Below are 13,770 nucleotides of genomic sequence, written 5' to 3'. Positions count from 1 at the left end.
GAGATTTACATAAGGAGGAGGAAACAATGGGGTTTGAAACTCAATGTATGTCTTTTCCATGTACTGAACTCTTGTTATTCAACTATGCCGAGGTAAATTCAAATTCTGATTCTAGGGCACCTTTAAATTTTTTGTGTGTGTGTGAAAACACTAACATGCCTAAGACTTTTGCACAGTACTGTATATGATATATATAATGTTACAGTAACAATTTAAGTCTTAAATTGTTGCCATAATCTATTGCCATCTCTTTAAGTTAGTGCTAGGGATTAAGTCTTCTAAATCTTAAAAACAATAAAATATGCAATATTGGTTGATATGATTTTTAAAAACTCCAAAACTCCAAATGTTTGGAATATTCCTTGCATCAAATATATATATATGTAATATATATATATATATATATATGTAAAAAATATACTACTGTTCTAAAGTTTGGGTCTTTAAGATCTTTTGATGTAAGATCTTTTAATTTTGGACCTTGAACCTGTGACCACATAGCAGTTGAATTCTTTCAAGTTCTTGGGTAACTGCTGACAGTTCACAATTAGACTAATGAACTACATTACTTGGCAGAAGAAATGTTTATTGTGATTTATTATTTAGATGTTGGGGGTATTACACTCATTTCTGGATGTGTACACATCCAGCTGTCTAAAATAAGACAGCGGCTGGCGAATATGCATCAATGTCAAAATACCGTCGAATGAACCCCCTGCTGTCTGCCACAAGTGATTGGAGGCATGTGGCAGCAGAGCCGTCTGTGAGTCAATAAGGATAAGCCTTAAACCAGCCATGACAATACCTGCATAGAAAGCCCATGACACAATCATCATTCAAACAGCCGAGAGCAGAACGTGTCACAGCCTCGGCCCAATTAAACAGTGTGAGCCGCATGCCCACGGACACCACAAACAAATTTTTAAAATCGCTGACTCCATAGGTATGGGGGTTGATTGATTTTGATATAGATAGGTCCTGAGACCCTGACAGGAGCCACAGCGTTCAAATGGCTTTCAACAGCGTGAGACGAGGCTGATTATACGGGAGCCATGAGCATGTTTTGTCAGGACATTCATTCCTACAACCATCTCGAGGCGTTCCTGGAAACTTCCACATTCTGCAGCCGTGATGGCGTGGCAGTCACGGTCCAGAGAAAGAGAGGGGTGAGTCACCCTGAAGTAAACTCCCCTTTATTACCACAGCCACCCACACCTCGTTCTCCCATATCTCCTCACTAGAGCTCTGCAATGACAGCAACCGGTCCTGCAAAAGCCCCATGGGGGATTGTAGGTAATGAGAGAGTGCACTCAGTGTAACACTGAACCCCGGTGTACCACGGTGCCACGGGCACACCTCCAGCTTAAACAAAGACTAAGCAGCCAGTCGTTCATGACAGATCCTCAAAGCATGTAGTCTGTAGATCAGTCATGCCTGTGGCTTCTTTATAATGGGCTTGATTATTGGCGTAATCCTGTCAAAGCAATGTCAATGACAACCAAAATCGTACCGGAATATCATTAGATGTGAAAAATAGACCAGCTTTGAGAGCTGAAGTGTTACTCAGGCTTAAAGCATGAAAGATCAAATAACTCCTCCACTTCTTCACAGTTTATCAATATAAAGGACTGGAAATTATTCATCGCTGAGGTTCAATGATCACACAGGAAACACTCAAAGCGAGTCCACAGGGCGATCTCTGGCTGACCTTGGAGGGATGCTGTTGCTGCTACATCCTTTGATATTTTGATGCTTGAGGTTTGGAGTTTCTCATTTTTGAGTTTTATCTAAAAGTGCAGTTTATACTCTGGATTTAATCATTTTCTGTGAGGGTTCCATAATCCATGTATGATTATTTTATAAATTAGAGCGATTAATTGGTTGATTGAGTACATATTGCGCATATTAAATAAAATAAATATTTAAATATCTACATTTATTTTTATATATATCAGTGGCGTAGCCAGAATTTTATTTTTGGGGGGGCCCATCTAAAAATGAGGGGGCCGCTATATTTTATATATATATATATATATATATATATATATATATATATATATATATAATATATATATGTATGTATATATGACACTAATAATGACTACAATGACACTAATAATTCTTAATTTCAAAATCAATCGGTAGTTATTAATAGAATAACGAGACACAAACTTTACATTCAATTGCGTTTGGTCCCATTTATTTTTGATCACAGTGCATACTAGCTATATATACAAACTTTTACTCTCAAAGTGCGTACATTTGTAGAAATACACGTTTACCTCAGATTTCATTAGATAGAATTTATAGAACATGTACGCAGAGTTTCATAATTACAGAGGTAGTTTGTTAGGGGGTACGGGGGCATGCTCCCCCGAGAAAATTTAGATTTCCTTGGTGTAGTACATATGTGCATTTTTAAGACGTTAAGACCAACAAATTGGATAACAATAGCTTTAAAACCATGTCAACAAATACATGAGGCAGCTTTAATCGCATGTTTGGCCATTTCATTTTCAAACGACGGTCATTGCTCGTAGTTTCTATTGCGCTTTATTTAAGCTATAATAAAGTAATTACGCAACGCGCGCCGGCGCATTTGCGCATGCAATTCTTGAGTGCGCGCCACGAGCACAGTATAATGACTGATTTGACAGTTTTAGCGACATAGCCTAACAATATCTCATCTGACCGCAGTTCACTGTTGTTCAACTGAAGCTCCCTCGTCGTCACTTAACGTTACCTTTTCCGCGCTCGTTTGACTTGTGCCTGGCACTGAGGTGAAGTCAGAATGCGCGTCTGAACAGTGTCCCATTTGTTGTGTCATAAAGAGACAGTTCTATATAAACGCATCGTTTTACTTGGCGATGTTTTAAAAAAACGATTTTTATTTTTGGTATTTTATATGCTCTGTTGGTGGTTTGTGGAGTAGCATCACCCGGGAGGGATATTTTTTTTATCCCCACCAGGGATAAAAAATAATTCAGCAGAGGCAGGGATACATAGACCAGACCATAAACCATTTATAAATTAATTTTAAACAATAAAATTTTGTCATAACCTAAAGTAAATTATCCCTACATATTTTGTTTGATTGTGTAATTTGCTTTTTGAATCGTGGAAAAACCGTTATTTCTATTCTAAAAACTACAGATTATCCAGACTCATAACTATTTTGATTACACTCATGCTGATATTGTACTATTTGATGATCAGTAGTGGTTTGCTAAATATAATAATTCAATAAGCATTTAGGCTACAATAAACACAACTTTAAATATATAACTTTAAAAATATATATTAAATAGATAATAAAAATATCTAGATAGCTGGCTGACTAATGATATAATTTGTACATGGAGTTATTATATAAAAAGATACTTAATTTCTTTACAATTTATAGGTGTTATTTTAACAGTCAGTTATGTAAGTTTGATAATTAATAGCTTCTAGAAACATTAAATCCAGGAGAGAAGACAATTCTAGAGAAAAAGCATGTTTGATTTACATATAACAAAGTTTGAGCGCGCACAGCCACACACACAATATCTGAGCGAGAGAAAATAACGCCACGTAAACTGCCTCAAATTAACTATAATGACGAGAAGAAAGCTGTGTGCGCTGCAGTCAGAGGTTCTTGATTCTCTAACGACTTTTTATTGGTTAAAATGAATGGAGAGTTAGGAGCTCGAGCTTCCACCGGATTTCACTGCATTGAGATGCGCGTCCTGGAAACGGGAAGCCTCAGGTGCCGCTTCACATTGCCACTCACCGCATAATAACGAACTCTCACGCGCAAAGATAATAACAGCAGAGGCTACGCGCAACACGTGAAATAATCAAACCAATAAGTCTAAAAACAGCTGTTGCATTTACCGCGCAGCATATGCATCAGTGTAACAAATCAACATGAAAATTTAAAAAAATCGCTCAGAAATCTAGGGGAAACCCCCTCAGGCCCCCCGTGGCTACGCCACTGATATATTGATATATATATATATATATATATATATATATATATATATATATATTGATATATATATATATATATATATATATATATATATATTGATATATATATAAAACATTTGAACCTGGAGCCGTTCTCGTGCGCGCGAGCTCTCTCTGTCTTCAAAGTAAGCACCGTCTTTGCACTCTCTCTACCTCACACATAATAATCTAAATCAACTGACACAATGCTAAAAGTTCGTAAGACCGAATCCATGTTTCACGAGGCGCATTCAGAGAATGTTTTTCCTGAATAACCGCTGTGTGTGAATAGTGCTCAAAATAACGTCACCTCATCTTCTCTGACAGGCGCCCTGCACGTGCAGCTGACATAAATCACACTTTCAGTAAACAAAAAGAAAATCCTATCCAGTGGTGAAGTGTTTTCTGTGTTGACAAATCTTTTGCAATGTCCTAATAACAGTCGCGATTCACACGCAACGCGTCAGCGTCCGCTAATGTCCAATTCGCGACCTAATGACTCATTTGAACAGATTCATTTTAATGAATCATGACAACAACTGATTCTTCCACACGGTCTATAATGAATTATTTACTCAAACAACTCTGAAGTGAGAACACAAGTGTGCTTACTCCATTTAGCAAGAGTGGTTAGTAAAATTAGCCTTAATAATCCACAGTGTTTTCAGGTTTAAATGACAATGAGTAGTATATTAGGCCTACCTATAAAATCAGTTAATTTAGACTGGAGTGAGGTGAAACCAGAACAAAGCAAGTTGTTGTTAGCTAGGTTCATTCAATTGTATATGGTAGAAAATTATATTATTAGTTAATATAACTTCTAAATGCTACTTTTTAATACTTTTCAGGTTTAGCAAAAAAGCATCTTCTCTTACAAAGCTATAAAATCTTTTTTTTTTTTCTTCTTTTTTTTTTTTTTTTTTTTTTTTTTTTTTCAAAGAGTGCAAGAAAGAATTAAAGTGAGAGTGACGGGTACTTTATTGTCAGTATCGGGCTCGTAGATCTCGTGGGTAGGGCACTTTTTACTGTTTGTGTGGATGACCATGTCTGTCACCACCAAAGACCATTTTTGACCCAGGAAAAACCCTGCATTGATTAATTTGAATTGAAATATTTAATACTTTCACAGCAAAAATTATGTATGAGATTAATTTAGATTAATTAATCACAGAGTATGTAATTAATTATATTAAAATTTTTAATCGATTGACAGCCCTAATATATATATATCTCAGAGGTTGCGTTAGACTTTAACATTGTCCATACGGACAAGGTTGTAAAAATTCCGTCAAAAATCTATTATTACCCATCATTTTAATTTTTATATTTTAATAATAATAACATATATAATTGCTTTTATTTTTGTTCACATTTTCATTTTTAATTATGAACCTACAGGACGATATTGTCACATGTCTTGTGTTTCTGTTTCCCCTGTGACCCAGTTTTCCCCAGTCTGATTAGTTCATTTGATCCACCTGTGTCTAGTTAATTAGCTCATCACCTTGTTTAGTTCCTTTTGTTGGTCTCTTGTATATCTACCCAGTATTCTTCTTCACTCCTAGTCCATTCTCGTTTGTGTGTACATGCCGTCTCTTCCCTGTTGGAATCTCCTGTGTTTTATTAAAGTATTACTCGTATACTCATCTTTGTCGTGCGTTGATATACAGCTACTGTAACAGAAGAACGGACCAAAGCAGTGGGTTTTTGTTTTGTTTTTTTGCTGCGTTTTTCCTCAGTTTTTTGTTTCTTTTTTCCCCTCATGGCTCTACCTACTGTCCAGCTTCTTTGCCTGGAGCAGGGAGACCGCTTGCTGGAACTACACACCAGTGACTTTCTTCAGCTTGCGTGCCAGACTAACTTCCTGGACCGCTCGCTCTGTGTATTTTATCACACCGGCCTGAGCGGTCCAAGGCACGCATTCCAGCGGGCAGTCCAACGGAGGACTTTACCACATACGTGGAGTGGGTGCTGGTGAACAACAACTCTCCGTTCACCATCTGCCCTGCTGAGGATGACACCAGCACCGCTCAACATCCAGAGACCAGCTACCCGCCACAGACTACGTGCACGATGGAGAGACGAGAGCCCACCGCAGACCGTGGAATTCAACCTGCCGGGACGAACAAGATCGAACCTGAGGAGAGGACGGAAGGAGTCGTCACCCCGGGGTGTAAACCACAAGGTGTGTCTGACCAGGTGCGTGAGCCCGTTACATCGTGTGCTGCCGAGGGAGTGTTAGTGGAGTTCGAGGGCTGGGAGGAGAGCCCTGCCCACAACCTCACCGCGGTGGATGGGATCGCTATGGCCACGGAAACTTTTTCGAGTTATTGGATGTGTTTGAGGAGGTTAATTCCCTAAGTCTCCTTTCCCCGCTGGTTCCGTCCAGCCCTGAACTGCCCGTCTCCCTGCTGGTTCTGTCCAGCCCTGAACTGCCCGTCTCCCCGCTGGTTCTGTCCAGCCCTGAACTGCCCGTCTCCCCGCTGGTTCCGTCCAGCCTGTGTCTCGTATGTTCCCTCCCAGCCTCCCTCTCCCGCCTCCTCAAACTGCCTGATCATCATTTCAGCCTCCTCTGGTACCCTTCAGTCCCTCTTCAGCTCCATCACTCAAGTGTATGGACCCGATTTGAAGCTTCAGGCCACCAGCGCCACCTAGGCCAGAGGATCTCCTGGCTCCGCCTCCAGCCTTCGAACCCAACACTCCACCATGGCCTGTCGACGCGTCGCTTCCGCTGTGGCTCCTCCGGAAACCCTCAGCCTCAAAACTCCACCGGGCTCCCTCGTCCCACAGGCTCCGTCTTGGTCAGTCGTCATCCAGATGGCACCTTCGGTTGCACCTGGCTCCTTCTTCCCCCCGTCTCCTCCTTCATCCTCTGTCGCACCGCCTCTGTCTCAGTCTTCAGGTTCCCGGACTCCACCCTGGATGCTCGTCGTCCCGGCTCCATCTCGGTCTCCAGATCCAGCAGTGTCGGTTGGGCTCTCCGGCATGCCAGCTCCACCTGGATCTCCATCGTCGGTGGCGTCTCCATCGGCTGTCCCCAGGGTGGCGCCTCTCAACTCTCCACTATGGCGTCTCCTGTTCTCGACTCCACCCTGGGGCCTCATCATGGTTGGTCTCTGGACTAACATCTGGCTCCTCCCGCTCCAGGTTTCCCCTTGGCTTCTCCCACCCTCCACTCCCCCTTGGACTATTTTTGTTATTGTTGTGGACTTTTGTTTTTGTTCCTCCGCCCTTCGCCCTCCTCCAGAGCCGCCCCCCTCAAATATAGCAGAACATATAATCATGACATGGAGGCACAGGCGCGATCTCTGGCGTGTGAACTGGAGCGCGTCTTACAGGTTAAATGAACCAAAACTCAGCGGCTGCTTGCCTCAGAGACGCGAGAAATATATCTATAGAAAGCCTGAAATATCTACTTTAATGAAATAATTCAAAATGAAAAGAAATAATCAGAGTAGCCTATGTAGCCTAAACTGAATGAAATGTGCATTCTCTCTCTAGGCGTGTCCACTGTGAGGAGATGATGAGAGTCAATGTCAACTTCATCTTTGCAGCTGATACTGATTCAGAAAACATTACTTTATTAATAAACAATTAAAATTTCTCCTTGCTGTTTTAGTCACATTCATAAGACCAATATCGATTCGTAAATCCCAGTCGATGTTTTGGCTATATGCTGTTTTCAGTTAATGAATAAACAGTAGGCTACATAGTGAGCCTCCCATCCAATAAATCGCAATCGTCTTAAAGATTTGTGTTGCTTTGGATATGGAACAAAGTCCAGATTCTGTCCATTTCATTAAGAAATTCAAGCAATAAATACCGTTTTGGCGCTCTTTGATGTGGCGTGGTAGATCGTTAGCTTCTGGGCACTTGCCTGTGCGTTAGTTTAATTTTTGTTCTGGATCCAGTGCTCTGCTGCTACATTGGAGCTCACTCGCCACCAACTGGACAGAATTACGGTTACAATTTACAATAGATCACCCTCAGTGTAATCTGTCAACGTGACGGACAGCCTTCAGATTTTTCCTTCATTGATAAAAAAAAATTCCGTCAATGACGGATAATTTTCAGTTAACGTGACCTCTGATATATATATACACACACACACAGGGGTTGGACAATGAAACTGAAACCTGGTTTTAGACCACAATAATTTATTGGTATGGTGTAGGCCCTCCTTTTGTGGCCAATACAGCATCACTTTGTCTTGGGAATGACAGATACAAGTCCCGCACAGTGGCTAGAGGGATTTTGTGCCATTCCTCTTCCAGAACAGTGGCCAGGTCACTACGTGATGCTGGTGGAGGAAAAGGTTTTCTGACTTGCTCCTTCAAAATACCTCAAAAATATCAGATCTGGTTGACTGTGCAGGCCAGGAGAGATGTTCAACTTCACTTTCATGTTCATCAAATCATTCTGTCACAAGTCTTGCTGTGTGTATTGGTGCATTATCATGCTGAAACATGGCACCTCCTTCAGGGTGCAATGTTTGAACCATTAGGTGCACATGGTCCTCCAGAATGGTTCAGTAGTCCTTGGCAGTGATGCGCCCATCAAGCACAGTAGGGAATGCCATGATATTGCAGCCAAAACCATCACTGATCTACTCCTGTGCTTCACTCTGGGTAGCAACAGTCAGGGTGTTAAGCCTCTTTGGGGTTTCTCCACACCGTAACTCCCACGGATGAGGGAAAGACATTGAAAATGGACTCATCAGAGAACAATACATGTTTCACATTGTCCACAGCCCGACCATGAATATGGACTCTGTGAAGCTCCCGACAAACAGTTTTGGTGGAGAATCGAGGTGCGCATTTAATTCTGAAGGAGTTTATGTTTTTTGGATACAACCCGGGTTAGTACCCAGACATCTCTTTTAGACAGCTTCCTCTTGCATTAACAGTTACCCCTGTTGGATGTGGTTTGTGGTGGTATGCCGACATTACCCTGATACCATAGCTCTCGATACACCACAAAGACATGGGAAAATTACGTTGGTTAGAGGTTCTGAATTTCGGTTTCGATTACTACAATATGAGAATGTCCCTGTGTCAACCTAGACACTATTGCAAAACGAATAACCATTGACTGTAGCCCAGTGATTAAGTTTAATGAAATGGAACAAACATATTTTTAAAAAGTTTTTGTAATGTCTGTTTACTCATTATTTACTCATCTCCCTCAATTATGTAATATCTTAAATTGACTTAATTTGTATATTTATCAGTCAACCAAAGGATAGGTTTAAACTTGTGGGAACGATCAGATGCATCTAATATTGTATGAATCTTCTGATGTCAACAGTTTTGTTCATAGAGCAGGTGGAACAGTGTGAGCTTGCCCATACTGTCTATCACACTTGGGCTCCAGCCCTCCCTCAGGGACATCATTCTCTCTCTACCATTGATCATCACATAGTCTTCTCAGTCAAATCAACCATGTCGCCTGAAGCCATCCAGGAGAAACAGCCCTGAGCAGTGAACAGCAGAATGGGGACTGCTACTTGCTGCTTATGCAGTTTGCTTCTTGGCCAGACACTTACTGACCCTATGTCATATTCATTAGCAGGAAAATCAAATTTCAGCAAAGTTTCGAACTTGAGGAAGGTGAAGCACGCATTATTGTGCGTTTAAAACAAAATTACACCTTTTAAGTGTTTCAGCTGGAAGACAGGATGCTTGTAAATGCCTAACAAGGTCTATAAAAAGTGCGCATCAACAGAGAACAAGAGCAAATGGGATGCAAACTTCCCCTGAATGACAATCCAAGGTCTCATCACAGCAAACATTAATTTAAGAGCATCTTCCCGCAAAAAACAAGGAAGAAAAAACAAGGAAGAAAAGACAGGACATCATCAAGCCAAGTACCCCATTCATGACCCGATTTCTTGATGTCATTATGACAGTTTAGCAAGTTAAATAAGCTACAAACTGGATTACAAGTGAGACCGCTTTAGGTGCATATGACAGAGAAATATGAATTCATAAATATTTATGCTTTTCAAGTGATTTTTCAAAATCTGAATAGAACCGACTAAGACATCAGCATATTAAATTAGTCTTCTACACAAGATATAATGGGCTTTCCATAGAAAAACAATGTTGGGAGATGGCATTAGAAAAACAAAGATGAGTGAGTGGCACACGCACACTATAAGGATGTGGAGATGCGTTTTAAAAAGTGGTCTGACATTTACAGTAAATGTTATTTGTAACAACAAATAGACACAGACAGATGTATCTGTCACAACTATGTTAAGATACACAGTGTTGCATTTATTTTATTTATTGATCGATCTATGAATGATATAGTACCAAAAAACAAAAAAACAATGAATTAAATTTAGGAAAACTTTACTAAGCAATTAAATTAAGACTTTCCCGGCAAGAAAAAATTAATTTGTTTCAACAGCCCGCACCATCAATCACTGTTTCTTTGACAAAGTCCCTAATTTAACACAGGAAAAGGAAATATCTGTACATTATTTTTCTTATTTGATAATTTTGTGTCAAAACAACCAAATTTCAAGAAACTTTCAGTTTTCGAACTTTGAAAATGGGTAAAATTCAACCATTTGTAAATGGAGCTACATTGAGATCCCCATATCTCTGGTTTAGAACCACAGTCAAATCTTCTGGTTTTAGAACCACAATTAAAAAGGATACTGAGAAATCCCTAAGAGTCAGGCATGCGAACGTTGTCCCATTTTTGAACTGTCACTATTGGCATATAATGCAACAAGGATTGCTAAAGTCATTAGATTTTACTAAAACCTTACCAATATCTGTGCAAAAATAAAATAATGATGCTGCCATCATTATAAAGCCATCCCACAACCCCAGACGCCCGATACTTCTTAATTTATGTATTTCTTTCACCAGAAAATTAAAACTTCTGGTTGAGTTGACACACAATACTCTTAATATATTACAATATATTATGTTCTGTTATATTTTTATATTTTTATTTAACAGGTTTTACTAAAAAAAAAAAAAAAAAAAAAAAAAAATGAGAGTGATAAAATATGCATTCTTACAACTAATCTAAAACAAAATATAAACATCATGAAGAGTTTTGGACTTTGAACATGCAGTGCTCACATTTCTTTAAATCATTGCTTTTGATATTTAAGGCTGTATTTATATATTTACCCCAAATTTAAGACCTCTTACAATGAAAGCTAAGACTTGTGACATACCATTTAAGCAGGGGTGTAAAATATTTGAGTTTAAGTAATTTTACTTGACTACTATACTTACATATTTTTTGAACCATTTACTCGAGGTCAATTTAATCTGAATACTTGTACTTCTACTTAATTACATTTCCATACCTACTCCTTAGAATTTTATTTTGACCTGGAAAGTACTTGTTACATTTTTGAAGTGGTGTTTTAAGTTTTTTTTTTTAACATCAAAATCCCATTGGTCAGTAGTAACTGTCCACTACATTGCGAATGACAATAAATTCAGCAAGTTTTGATATTTAAAAAGTCATATTTTGATGGACCAATATTGAATGTTTATTTATTATGTGTTATAAATCAAAAAAAAAAAAATTAGCATTTATAAAATGTTACATTTTACTTTGCACTGAGAAAACAAGAAACTCTTCTCTCATTTTTATGCTAGGTTACTTCTATTTTTTAATACTTAATTACAATATAAAGCTGTACTTTTTACATTTACTTATAAGTAATTTAATTTAATTTAATTTAATTTAATTGAGTAAAATTTTTAAAAAACTCAGTATCCATAATTTCACTTAAGTATAATTTTAAAGTACTTTTTACACCTCTGCATTTAAGATATTTAAGACATTGTGATCTTAAATTTGATAAAAATGAATTTAGGACACCAGGGTCCATGGTATAGGATTACAATTATTATAATATAAACATTAATTTCAGATATCATGATGTATGCAATTTACATCCTTTAGGGCTTGTTCACACAGAACACATCTTTGCGTCTAAATAACGCAGCACTCAGGAATGGTTTTTAAAAAAGCACAGAATGCGAGGGTCTCGAGATGCGCTTTTGAGACGTGATGCAATAATGGCAATAATGAACAAATAAAACAGCTGCCACATCCAACTCGCTACTGTAAACAGAAGCTAGCAACGCTTGCCCCACCTCCAAGTTCTTCTGATTGGTCCACTGTTTTCGTACTGAACATTAAAGAGCGGCGCTGCGTGTAAAAGTTGAAATTCGTTTTAACTTGACACGGGATCTTAAAAACGCAGCGCTCATGCGTGAGGCACTGCAAAAGTCGCAAGACATGAGCATAACGGTCATGCACGTCCGTCTAGTGCGTGTGTACATAGAAAAACAATGGAAAAGTAGCGCATTGGAACAGAAAAACGCATTCTGTGTGAACAGCCCCAGTAAACAAAACTCACCTTAACGGTTTGGTCCAGGGATGCGGTGGCAACACGGGCTTGTGGTCCCATCAGGCCACAGTGTATGTCAGTGATGGGGAGGGAGTGGCGGGAAAGAATGTGACGAGGTTCTGGTGTGCGGGACGAATCCAGCTGAACAACACTGAAACATAATACACAATCTTTCATTAACTCGCCATTATGAAGTCTTTAATTATAAATGACACGCTCAGGACAACAATAATTAATTATGAGTGTCATCAATCCTATCACAAATTATGTGTGTGATGAGTTAATTAAAAATTGATAAATGTGAAATATTAAAATATGATATACTGGGTGTAAGTGTACTAATAAGATTGATATTCAAACACATCAATGACCTCACAAGCTTGTGGTGTGACCTTGCAAGTACTTGTTTATAACAACTCTCTACAATGCAAGTAAATCACTCACATATGTAACTAAATTTCACGCTAGGCGACAAAAAAGTTTAATTAACCAATGGCTAGTAAATTGTACGATTTCACTCGCCTGTGATTGAGTAAGAGGCAGAAAATAAGTTTAGAGCACATGTAATTTCATTGCCTACTGAGCTTTATGCAGTCGTTTGGCTGAGAGCACCCTCTGTCGCTTTAGAGATAGGCTTACACACGCCATGTAACGAGAATTGACACGCTAGATCTAAATACAGGGCTCAACAATAAGGACTGCCTGATGGCCAAGAGTTGATGGAACTGCCACTGTCCAGACCACGCCAGTGCTGCATCTACATGAAAGTTTATCATTTGCATGTGCTTTTAAGCCTTACCAATTTAAACATTCAAGTGCTTAATTTAACTTTAACTTAATTTGGTACTCGCCCAGAAAGCCACGTCTGACTGCACACGAATACTGAATTGAGTTCTCATTCAAGTCTTCTTTCGTTTGAGCGGACAAATTCACACAAAATTGTCTCAAAATGCCTGTCTTGGTGTGTATCCTAGTAAAGAGGAGAAAGACAACGCATGTGTGTGAACGGTATCAGTATATTGGATCCATGCATTATGTCACAGCAGCCTAATATATTTCTGCTGTCTATTTTTAATGTTAATCAAACAACAAAAGACTCACTGCAAAAAAAAAAAAAAAAAAAAAAAAAAAAAAAAAAATCACTCACTGCTCTTGACTGAATAACTTTTGTATCTTTAATAAGGATTCATCTATATTTAATTTACACAGTGAAGACTACGCAGTATTTAATTTCTGTACCTAATCTACCTAATCTTTATCTAATTACTGTTAGATCTACCTGAAAAACATGAAATGCACAATTTCTTTCATTTGTATCTTTGTTCTATTGTGTTTATTTGTGCGATTGCATGTAGTTTGATTATTTGTTCTTATTTAATTACAGA

General features: G+C 38.8%; 2 protein-coding genes across 2 annotated transcripts in view; both read right to left on the bottom strand.

Annotated features, from left to right (window-relative positions):
- Positions 1-13,770, bottom strand: part of magi1b (membrane associated guanylate kinase, WW and PDZ domain containing 1b) — a 1,153,738-nt gene that overhangs the window by 661,582 nt on the left and 478,386 nt on the right.
- The window catches only part of wdr18 (WD repeat domain 18), a 97,326-nt gene that overhangs the window by 55,785 nt on the left and 27,771 nt on the right, over positions 1-13,770 (bottom strand). Inside the window, exon 4 of the mRNA XM_048172276.1 lies at positions 12,395-12,536. Within this exon, the coding sequence (XP_048028233.1) occupies positions 12,395-12,536 (142 nt within the window). The remainder of the gene's footprint in view (positions 1-12,394; positions 12,537-13,770) is intronic.

This window comes from Megalobrama amblycephala, linkage group LG21 (assembly GCF_018812025.1).
Source record: "Megalobrama amblycephala isolate DHTTF-2021 linkage group LG21, ASM1881202v1, whole genome shotgun sequence".
In the NCBI taxonomy this organism is placed as follows: Eukaryota; Metazoa; Chordata; class Actinopteri; order Cypriniformes; family Xenocyprididae; genus Megalobrama; species Megalobrama amblycephala.
Note: the sequence above shows the minus strand (reverse complement) of the source record. Positions and strands in the feature narration are given on the sequence as shown.